Here is an 11,771-nt window from a genome sequence, read left to right as displayed (position 1 = left end):
GGGTGGGGGCGGCCGGCCCGCGGTTTATATATGTCTGCACCCTACCATCAGAGACCTCGGCGGTAGATTCAGACATCCTACCGCCAGGCGGAGCGGCAGTAGGGTGTGACGGAGGGGGCACGAAGGCCGTTATCGCTGCTGACGTGGATAAGTTTGCTACCGTTGCAGGTGCTGACCGTAGGCTATAGGATCCTACCGCCAGGTCTCATGACGGTAGGAGAAATGGTCAAATCACGAAAAAAAATTAAACAGGATCAGATCTCGGTTTTATATCATAAAAAGGTCAAAACATGAAATTTTGCCGCCCACGGTGGCACCACCCGACGATGTGGTTTGCCGCTGGTTGTACGTCCTCGTGTGCTGGCACATCTCCTCATTCCTCCTCGCGCCGGCCGGGGGACATGATGGTGCGCGCTACGGAGCAAAAGCTGCCATGACCAATTGAGGGCAGGCATGTGTATAAAACAAAATTGATAATGTCAGTAAAGATTTTATTTAAAAATGCCTAAGAATAACACGATGCATGCAAGTCTCTCAGCCGCACTTGCATGCATGCATTCATTCGGTTTTGTTGCTATCGAACCTTTCCACATATCACATTCTTTTAACGTCAAGTATGCGGTAAAAAATTACCCCACAAAAAAAAATATCCAATAGAAAATTAACAAAATGTGCAGCATCTGTCGATTGGTGCGGTCAACCGAGATGTACTGTTCCTACTATTTGTGCGACAAGAATTATATGATACACATATTAATCACGAGGATCAAAAGGACAAACAACAAAACTTCCTTAGGAAAGGTAATTACTATTTGTCCTATTATTTCTACCAATTAAAGTAATAATATGCATTCGGTAATAACAAGGGTGGGCGATTGTACATTGTACTTCCTTCTTCCCAAAATAAATGTCTCAACTTTGTACTAACTTTAAGTTCAAAAAAAACTTTGTATTAACTTTAGTACTCCCTCCATCTGAAAATACTTGTCATCAAACTAGATAAAAGGGGATGTATCTAGAGGTATTTTAGTTCTAAATACATCTCTTTTTATCAATTTTGATGACAAGTATTTTTAAACGAAGGGAGTACAAAATTGCATTAAGGTTGAGACACTTATTTTGATATGAAGAGAGTACATGGTTATGCTTGTCCACACTTCCTTAGGCAGGTAACACCTTCTTCCTGATACTCTTGCTTTGTGATCCAGAATTCCGGCGCATCCTGTTTGTTCCAGACGGACAAATCAGCAAAATATACCAGCAGACCAAAACATGATAACAAGCCCATGGTTTCTTTTTTATGCTATAAGCTGCGGTTCAATATATTCCTATTGTTAGTAGCTTCCATATTTGAATGCACCAGCACGATTTGTTAGCGAACAGAAAAATAGTGAACTAAGCATAGGCATAGCTTACTCCTCTTCTTTTCGTGAATACACAAAAGCTTACGTATCATTGCATTGATAGATAGAAAACAGAAAAACAAAACACAAGTATACACTTACAACCCACGTACACGAAGAGATCAAGGGAGCAACCGTGAACAGAACAGCTAGAGGGGTTGGTCAGCCCTCGACATTACGTAAGAGAATTACTCCCTCCGTTTGGAAATACTTGTCGAAGAAATGTATGTATCTAAATTTTTTTAGTTCTAAATACATCCATTTTTATGCATTTCTGCGACAAGTATTTTCGGACGAAAGGAGTACATCGAAAAGGATTCTAAGCAAGCCCTTGGCCCCAGCCTTGGCCCAGTTCCGCGCATCTTCCTTGATGGATGCGGTGATGTCCGTGATCGATGGGTGACGTCCGTGATAGCTTTTTACCTCAAAAAAGTTGTCAAAATATATCAACATGCGATCTAGTTTCAAAGGTGACGACAAATATTTTATGTGAAAACTGTTCTGAATCGAACCGACAGCTTAAGCTATAAAACATTTTGATAGAATCTTTGCTGATATCATCAATTTTGTTTCAGAAACATTAACGCCCACCCGTGTGGGCCTTACCCAACTCGCCCACATGCCTCAATCGTCGTCCAGTGCCTTTTGCACGAATCTTGGTACGAAAAAGTTGATTTTGTGTGCCACATAGGACGGGGTTGGTGTGTGGGTGTTGGAGAGTTTGCCCACACGCTAGCACCACACTGTTTGCCAGTTGCGCTGTGTGGGCGAACTAGTTTCTGCCCACACAGCCATCCATCTAGTTCATTCGCGTGTGGGCGAACTACTTTTCGTCCATGCAACACTCCTACGTTGTGGATGGCAACTGCAGTTAGACGAATGGCAACTAGATAAACACAGATGGCAACTGTGATTTTTTGCTAGACGGCGACTGCAGTTGCGCGTACGTGGCAACCAGATAAACACACATGGCAACTATGGTTGGACCACACATGATAATTAGGTAAACACACATGGCAACTACTGTTTGACCATATGTGCCAAGTAGTTAATCACACACGGCAACTATGGTTGGACCACACGTGGCAACTAGGTAAACACACATGGCAACTACTGTTTGACCATATGTGGCAAGTAATTAATCACACACGACAACTACAATTTGATTACACGCGACAACTACCATAAATTAGACATGGCAACTATAGTTAACCAAAACAGATAGAGTTGCCATGCTTTTACAACTATACTTGCCATCTCGGACAACTGCATCTGCCAACCAGGATGGCAACTAAATCGTCATCACATGATGTATCTAACGTAGTTGCGCCAGGACGTGTGGGCATTTTGCTTCGTGCCACACGCGCGGGATGGAGATGAGTAGTACTTGTGGCGTGTGGCACGAAGTAGCCGCGTCCACACGTGCGGGCAATTCTAATATCCGCCCACACACAGCTCGTGTGGGCTGCCTCCTGCTCACACCACACACGGTATGTGGGCGCATGTCGAATATACCACACGTGTGGCAGTTATCGGCGTCCTTTTGTTTTATACTCCCTCCGTTTCTAAATATAAATCTTTATAGAATTTGAATACAAACTACATACAGATGTATATAGACATATTTTAAAGTGTAGATTCATCCATTTTGCTCCGTATGCAGTCTATAGTGAAATAACTAAAAAGACTTATACTCCCTCCGTTTCCAAATATTTGTCTTTCTAGGCATTTTAAATGGACACAACATACGAATATATGTAGACATATTTTAGAAAATAGATTCACTCATTTTGCTCCGTACATAGTCACTTGTTGAAATCTCCAGAAAAACAAATATTTCGAAACAGAAGGAGTATACATGCATGTCTAAAATTGCCTAAGAATAACACGTGCATACAAGTCTCTCAATCGCACTCGCATTCATTCGGTTTTGTTGCTAATCATCCGAACCTTTCCACATATACCATTCCTTCAACGTCAAATATCCGTTAAAAAATTACCCTACAATAAAAAGTATCCAATAAAAAATTAACAAAATTTGCAGCAATTGAGATGTACCGGTCCTACTATTTATGCGACAAGAATTATATGGTACACATTAATCACGAGGATCAAAAGGACAAACAACGCGAACCAACCTGTAGTTGAATGGTTAGAGGGACTCTGGTATCCACAACCCACCATAGTTCAAATCCTGATGCTCGCATTTATTTTTGAATTTATTTCAGGATTTCCGGCAATGGTGTTCAAATCCTGGTGCTCACATTTATTTCTAAATTTATTTCAGGATTTCCGGCGATGCGTTTTCAGTGGGAGGAGACGTTCCCAGCTCAGTCTTTCAGTCTTTCGAAGGTGCTCATAGGGGTAGGGTGTGCGTTTATAGGGGTGAGTATATGGGCGTGTATATGAGCACTTGTGTTTGTACTGATGTTCAAAAAAAAAGGACAAACAACAAAACTTCCTTAGGCAAGGTAATTACTATTTGTCCTATTATTTCTACCAATTAAAGTAATAATATGCATTCGGTAATAACAAGGGTGGGACGGTTGTATATTGTATATGGTTATGCTTGTCCACACTTCCTCAGGCAGGCAACACCTTCTTCCTGATACTCTTGCTTTGTGATCCAGAATTCCGGCGCATCCTGTTTGTTCGAGACGTACAAAGTCAGCAAAATATACCAGCAGACCCAAACATGATAACAAGCCCATCGTTTCTTTTTTATGCTATAAGCTGCGGTTCAATATATTCCTCTTGTTAGTAGCTTCCATATTTAATGCACCACCACGACTGGTTAGCGAAAAGAAAAACAGTGAACTAAGCATAGCTTACTCTTTTTCTTTTCGCGAATACGCGAGAGCTTGCGTATCATTGGATTGATAGATAGAGAACGGAAAAATAGAATATAATTATACGACTACAGCCCAGGTATACGAAGCGGGCGAGGAAGCAACCGTGAACAGAACAGCTAGAGGGGTTGGTCAGCCCTCAACATCACGCAAGAGAATTACATCGGAAGGATTCTAAACAAGCATCACAAGAGAAATGTGACCCGCATTAAAAGTGTTAATCGGTTTTCACAATTTTCTTCCTAAAAACCTCACACACCCGAGCCCCAACATGGTTAGTTGGTAAGTTCGCTTCCATGACCTCCACATTCCCCCTCTCGTCCTCTCCCATCCAACCCATCCTCCCACACAGTTTTCACGATTTCCTTCATAAAAGCCGCACGCACCCCAACCCCCACCTCGTTTATCGTCTGAAAATTGCCTGTAGCTCTTCCCCACCATCCACCGATCCTATCCATTCTCTCCTCTCCTCGTACATAGGGTTGCAAACGAATTAAGTTCAAGCGTATTTGACTAAGCTCAGCTCAACTCACACTAAAGTTGGAGAGAGCTCAGACTAAGTTGAGTTAAGGAAGTGTGGACAACAGCCGCTGGCCTCTAGGTCTGTGTCGCCCGCGCCTCCCGCACGGTTTGTTCGGTCGCGGCACCTGTTTCACTTTTCCTGACACGCCTATCTTCCTCGACCTTTCAGTGGATGTTATTTTCATGCATCCAACTGCTCCTACTTATCCGACTATTGCAAATCCGACGCCGCCATCTCCTATGGTTTCCTCATCTCGCTTGACACAGGATTCTGCCCTTTCATGCCCGGTGGCTTCCCCGTCCGTGTCCCCATCACCTGAGTCTATCCCGGTGATTCCTCCTAGTATTCTTCCCTCTTTTACTCACTATTATATTCATCATCCACACGTTGTGGATGAGTCTACTGCTGAGCCATCTACCTCTGATGTGCCATCCTCCTCGTCTCGGCCTACTTATGGCTTACGTCATTGCCCACTTCTACCTATTGACCGCTATGGTTTTTATAGCGCTAGCATGTTGTTCTTGAGTCGACTTCTTATGGCTATGTTGTTGTTCATCCCGAATGGCAGCTCGCTATGGCAAAGGAGATTGCTTCTCTTGAGCGCACCGGGACATGGGATCTTGTTTCTCTTCCTCCTCGCGTTCGTCCCATCACTTGTAAGTGGATCTACCAAGTTAAGACTCACTCCGATGATTCTCCTGAGCGCTATAAAGCTCGTCTTGTGGCTCGTGGCTTTCAGCAGGAGCATGGTCGTGATTACGATGAGACTTTTGCTCCTATGGCCCATATGACCCCTGTCCGCACACTTCTTATTGTGGCATCTGTTTGCCATTGGTCCGTATCTCAGCTTGACGTTAAGAATGCCTTTCTTAATGGTGAGTTGTGTGAGGAGGTTTACATGCCAGACACCACCTGGATATTACCTGGATATTCTGTTCCTGGTGGCATCGCATGCCGTCTTTGTCGCTCTCTCTATGGCCTTAAGAAAGCCTCGCGTGCCTGGTTTGAGAGTTTCGCCTCTGTGGTTACTGTCGTTGGATTTTTTGGAACCGTTGATGATCCTAAGCTGTTTGCCCACCTTTCTCCACATGGTCGGACTCTTCTTCTATATGTTGATGACATAATCATCACTAGCAACGACTCCGAGTACATTGCACGGCCGAGCTGCTGAAGAAGCAAAGCAAAGCTAGCCAAACGATGACCCTGGAGCTAAAGGGGCTTGCTCGGGCCAAAAAGAAGGCGCGGGACACCCTTTAGGCCAAGATCAAAGCATCGAATTGCGGATCGGATGGATCGACAGAAGGCGCAGGAGTCAGAGATCAAGGACCTGAAGGAGACCACCAAGAAGGCCGACACTGAGTGAGGTTGGTGCGGGACAAGCTCCAGGCAGCCCAACTGGCCATGTCATGCAAGTGTTAAAGACTTTCCAAATTTATTGTTTTGGTTTTCTACCTCTGCTCGGCTCTTTTGCTTAGTAACCATTACTTAGCCTTGTACCTAGATCTAGAGGAGGCGAGGCAAGCATCACTGCACTTTCAACACCTTCTGATCCGACTACCTCAATGAGGACATCGTCGTGACGCTGTCGGATCGTCTGTTAAGGATCAACCCGATATAGAAAAGCATCGGTTTGTTCTATTTTGGAACGACCAGGACTAGGTTACTAGACAACATCAGCTTGAGGTTGTCTAGGGCAGAACGGGCCTTCATTGGTCTAGACGAATTTGTCTAACTTCTTGAGGAGTCGATACAGCGGCAAAGCCTTCTCGTTGAGCCGGGAGATGAAAAGACTCAGGGTGGCGATGCAGCGGGATAGCTTTTGGACCTCCTTCAGGTTCCCAGGCTTGCCGAGTTTGGAGATCCCGCTATCTTGTCGGGGTTGGACTCAATGTCGTGATAAGAAACGATGAAGCCAAGCAGTTTTCCCGAGGGCCGCGAACACACATTTGTCCGGATTTGGCTTCATTTTGAATCGACGCGGGTTAGCAAACATCTACGCTAGATCTGCTAGGAGGTCATCATGTTTCTTCGTGTTGACCACGATGTCGTCGATGTAGGCCTGGACATTGATGCCGATTTGGTCGTGGAGGCATTTCTGCATGGTGCGCTGATAGGTTGTGCCAGCATTCTTGAGCCAGAAGGGCATCATGATGTAACAGAAAGCTCCAGAAGGGGTGATGAAGGAGGTCATCTCCTGATCCGACCCCTTCATCCTGATCTGGTGATAGTGAGTAGGATGCAGGCGAGCGGGAAATGATCTTTGGGGCAGGCTTTGTCGAGACCGAAGGAGTCAATGCACATGCACCACGTGTACTTCTTCTCCATGGATGAACCCAACCGCCAGAAGCCGGGCTAGCTCTTCTTCTATAGCCTTACATCGTTCTTCATCGAATTGGCATAGGGATTGCTTCACGGTCCCCATGCCCTTCATGACGTTTAGGGAGTGCTCGGCGATGTACGCCGGTATCCCAAGCATGTCATGCGAAGATGTCCCAATTCTCATGGAGGAAATCTACAAGCACGCTTTCCTATGCACTACAAGGTCGATGATGATCTCAACGCTCGTCATGGTGTCGATCAGGTGCACCTTAAACTTCTTGGTGTCCTGGCCCGGCTGGAAAGCGAAGGACGGCTTGGCCTTCTAGCTCAGAGAGTAGCCCTATGGATCCATCATTTTCCGGCTTTCGACACACTCGATGGCGGCGAGCTCAGATTTTAGCTAGGTCAACATTGGCCACCTCGCAATCATGCAAGTGTTCGAAATCGCCGATGACCATGATTATATTGTTGGGACACAACATATCTTCAGTTTTAAGTACACGTACCATGGGATCGCCATGAACTTTGTGTATGTATGGCAACCGAGAAGAGCCTGATAAGCGCCCTTGAAGGGACGACCTCGATGGAAAGCGTTTCAACTCGGAAGTTTCCGGGGGTGCTGAAAATAACATCCAAGGAGATCTGACCCAAGGTTGGGCATAATTCTCGTGCACAATGTTGTGGAAAGTAGTGGAGTTTGGCCAAAGGCGTAAGAGCGACATGCCCATCTTCTCCATCATCTCGGCATAGGGTATGTTTATGACGATGCCACCATCCATCAGGACTTTGAACAACTGGTAGCCCCCAATAATCAGGTCGAGAACCAAGGAGGATCTCCTTGGGTGGGGAATATAGTCTGGGTGAATGGACCGGTCAAAAGCGATCACCAAGTCGGACCCATCAAGCCACTGGGGCATGTCAGTACTTGCGCCTTCTGAAAGTTCGAATCATATTAGCTTAGGCTTCCTTTATTCTCTTTTTTTGACCTCACGCAATGCAATTTTCTGGGCCCGCTTGGACTCGAGGACACAGAAGACCATGTTCACATTCTTTACATTCTCGAGAAATGTTAAGTTCTCATCACAGCAGTCCTAGATTCAATCCTAAATATTAAAAACCTGCACGTTCAGAACTCTTGCTTACTTATGAAGTTCGTTGTGAAATCACTTCTCCCTGAAAATGCTCCCTGGCTAGATTGGTTAAGCTTGCAGCACCCCAATGCTTTTGTTAACCCTACCTCAAATATATCCTACCTATGCAAAACAATAGACCAACATATGCCTACCTTACAAAGTATAACCTTTGTGCTTACCAGCAATGGAACCTCAACCTACTTTTGGTATGATATCTGGCTCGCCCCAAAACCACTAGCTACCACAGTCCCCAACCTCTTCTCCCACTCAGAGGTGCCCATGATTAGGGTTGCAAATATTGTGTGTTTCGGTTTAGAGGCTACCCTGCGAAATCATTTAACCTTTGCCGCTTCGCACGATTTGGTTCGCTTTTGGCTGTGTTGCAGGATTTTTTGTCATGATCAGCGCTTTCTCATTAGGGGCCTTACGTTCTCCACTAGGAGTGTCTATGATGTACTCGTCCGGTCAACCGACGTCGATAGGAATGCACCACTTATTTGGCACTCCAAGGTACCTAACAAGATCAAGATCTTCGCTTGGCTGCTCTTCCGCGACAGGCTCAACACACGCGCCAACCTCGTCCACAAGCACATCATCTCCGATGATGCCTACCCGCGGTGCCTGGCGCCCTTCAAAGACGCCTCCCGCCTCTTCATCGCATGTCCCCTTGCCGCCCGCATTTGGCCACGCGGGGGCATCACACCAGTTTCAGACTCCATCGACGACCTCTGGGATGCCTCGCCTCACCCACATGTGCCTGTCGGCGCCTGGTCTTTCGTATTACTCGCAATCTTATGGAAAAATTAGGAAGCTCGTAACGACAAAAGCCTTTAGGGCCATAGATAGGCGCTCCACTTCCTCCTCTAGACTCACCATCTCTGACCTAGACCTGTGGTCACATAGGCTCTCTAGGACATGTGACAAGGAAGTCGTCTCCTCGTGGCAGTTCTTCCTCTCTGCACGTTGTAATGTGCCCCTGTAATTCTGTAACACAACTTCATGTGACACGTTTGAGTAATATATTCAGGTGGGGGAGCTCCCCCAGTGATTCTAAAAAAAATATTCTGAGGGAATTGCTTGCCGCGTCCAACCCTTGGGAGCATCATTCTTGGCGTTCTCAGGAGCCAGTCTGGCGTTAAAGCCGCACTCCCGATTCCTATGCATCGTCGGGCTGCCAGGTAATTGTGGTAGCTACAAGGGCCATCCATGATTTCCTCATAGGTTTTCCTTCGGGTTTTGCCCTTCTGTTGCCATGTGTGCTGCTGCTACTTGACGAAGCCGCCTCCTTTGCGTGGAGCATTGTACTCGACCATGGCGACGAGGTCGGAATCTAGCTCATCATGTTTGCGCTTGCGGTTCCGGATGCACCGTGGGCGCCCGAACTCAGCCATGTCCTTGCATGGCCTCCTCGCTGATGGCGTAGTCATTGGTAATGTCCATGAGCTCCCTCATGCTCCTAATCTTGGGTCTAGCCAGCTTGTGCCTGAGGTGTTTGTCCTGCACTCCGAGCTAGAAAGCTTGGATGCTCTGCTCATGAGATCTTCTTTGAGAGAGCTGCTTTTCTTGAGCCACCGCGATAAGCACTGATGGATCGCCTTCGTTTGCTTCCGAGATGCACTTACCAAGGTATAGGCGTCGCCCGGCTTCTGGTCAGTGCCCTCGAAGTTGGCCATGAATGCATCCTCGAAGTCCTGCCACTGGTAGACCGAGTTGGGTGGTAGGTCGTCGCAGCTAAGCGCGTTTAACTCATCGCCCCCGATCATGTTGACAATGATGAGGTAGTTGGCCAGCCAGTGATACGTCTTGGCAACGCCAATGTACTTGTTGATATTCCGCACCCAGAATTTTTTTGGTACGCGGTGCTCTAGGACCTTATAGCTGAAGCATGGCGAGCTGATGAATGCGGCTACGAGCGAGCCGGGCTGAGGACCTTGTATCCCTTCTGTACTAGGACGCTTTGGAGTCACGGAGAGCTCGGATGTCTCTTGCACGGCCGACTGGTTCCCAAGCCGGTCATAGACCACGCGAGGCCGGCGAGGGCGACGGTCGGCTTCTGCCCGAAGCAATGCAAGCCTCGAGGCCTCCACACGATCCTCAAGGCCGAATCGCCGGCCTGGCGCAGTCAATTTGGTGGCTTGGAATGCGACTAGGACATGAATATCCAACCACGTTGGTGTCAGTGCACACCTGAGAGGTGGTTACCAACTGGTTGCACGATTGACTAGTCGCGCCATGTTCCACAATCATCGCCTTGATCATGGCTTAGCGCGATTGAACTGCTTAGCCGCCGGGTGATCTGGCTTGAGCTCGATGTTGTCGGTCGGAGCCACGACTACGAGGTTGGTCACCGGCTTCGATTGATCTCTATGGCGGTTGCCCACCTGTCATGTCTAGCTGCAAGGGAGTCGCGCTCCTTCTAAAGGTGGAGCTGTGGCTGCGCAAGGGCCTTGTGTTGAGCTTCCAAGGCCTTCACGGTCACATCCTCGTCGAGGATTGGCGTATGCAAAGCTAGTTGCTCGGATGTCGTCGCCTTGAGGTTGGCCTCATCCTCAACGTCAACGTTGTTGCCAGTGCTGGCGGTCGCGGCTCAGTTGTCGATTGTTTGCAGCGGTATTGGTGATGCTAAGGATCAGGGTATGCAAAGCTAGTTGCTCGGCTGCCGCCGCCTCAGGGTCGGCCTCGTCCTTAACGTCGACGTTGTTGTCGATGCTGGCGGTCTGGCTCTGTTGCCGGTTGCAGAGTTTGGTGTTCGCCATGAGGACCTCTGCCATAGGGCAGCTGTCCGTGCTCGCATGCCCCATCGGACTTGGATTCATTCCAGATGGGGACAAGCGATTCCACCATTGCGACGAGCTAGGAAGCCTACTCAGCCTAGTGGATTGTTGCTTGTTGTTGGAGATCCCAGGGGTTGCCTGGATGCTCGCTCTACTCGCCGAGGTGCCAGGTTTTCAAGACAGGTTCCACTGAAATGAACGGTAATGAATTCCAGGCTCCCAAAGGTGAGAATCTCGCCCTTAGATAGGATGGTGGTGAGGGCAAGGCACGCCGCCGCGCTGGCGACAAGGGCACCAAAAGTAAAAGTTTGGCTCGGAATGTAGTCACTGGCGACAACACGGGACCCCAGATGGATTTAATCTTTGGCCCATGCTAGGCGTGCCAACCGTTGGTTCATTATACCGGTACTAATCTCAATGGGATGTCACGTGTAGCAAGAAGACCAGACGGGATTCACACAAGGCAATTACCCAGGTTCAGGCCCTCACGGTGGAGGTAAAACCCTACTACTATGATTATATTTATGGTGGTGAGCCTCATGCGAGAGCTTGAATATGGTGTACAATGGAGATCGCTAGGATCACATAGGTGTGTGAGAGATTAGATGATCTATAGTCTAACCCTAGCCTTGCCTTATATAGGGGACAAGGCCTGGGGTTTACAGGATGTCCGGCTCGGTTACGCATGGGTAGGATCCTCCGAGATACCCAAGATGCTTTGCTTTGATCGCCAAGTTGATGGTGCCTCATGATGTGTCCGTCCGCCAGGT

The 11,771-nt window shown here is 47.6% G+C and overlaps 1 protein-coding gene across 1 annotated transcript in view; it reads right to left on the bottom strand.

Moving 5' to 3' along the window:
* Nucleotides 1-3,783: 3,783 nt before the first annotated feature.
* Nucleotides 3,784-11,771, bottom strand: part of LOC119277650 (actin-related protein 2) — a 14,050-nt gene continuing 6,062 nt past the window's right edge. The window contains exon 15 of the mRNA XM_037558936.1: nt 3,784-4,047. Coding sequence (XP_037414833.1) covers nt 3,967-4,047 — 81 coding nt within the window. The 3' untranslated portion in view covers nt 3,784-3,966. The remainder of the gene's footprint in view (nt 4,048-11,771) is intronic.

The sequence above is a fragment of the Triticum dicoccoides genome, chromosome 3B, assembly GCF_002162155.2.
Source record: "Triticum dicoccoides isolate Atlit2015 ecotype Zavitan chromosome 3B, WEW_v2.0, whole genome shotgun sequence".
NCBI lineage: Eukaryota > Viridiplantae > Streptophyta > Magnoliopsida > Poales > Poaceae > Triticum > Triticum dicoccoides.
Note: the sequence above shows the minus strand (reverse complement) of the source record. Positions and strands in the feature narration are given on the sequence as shown.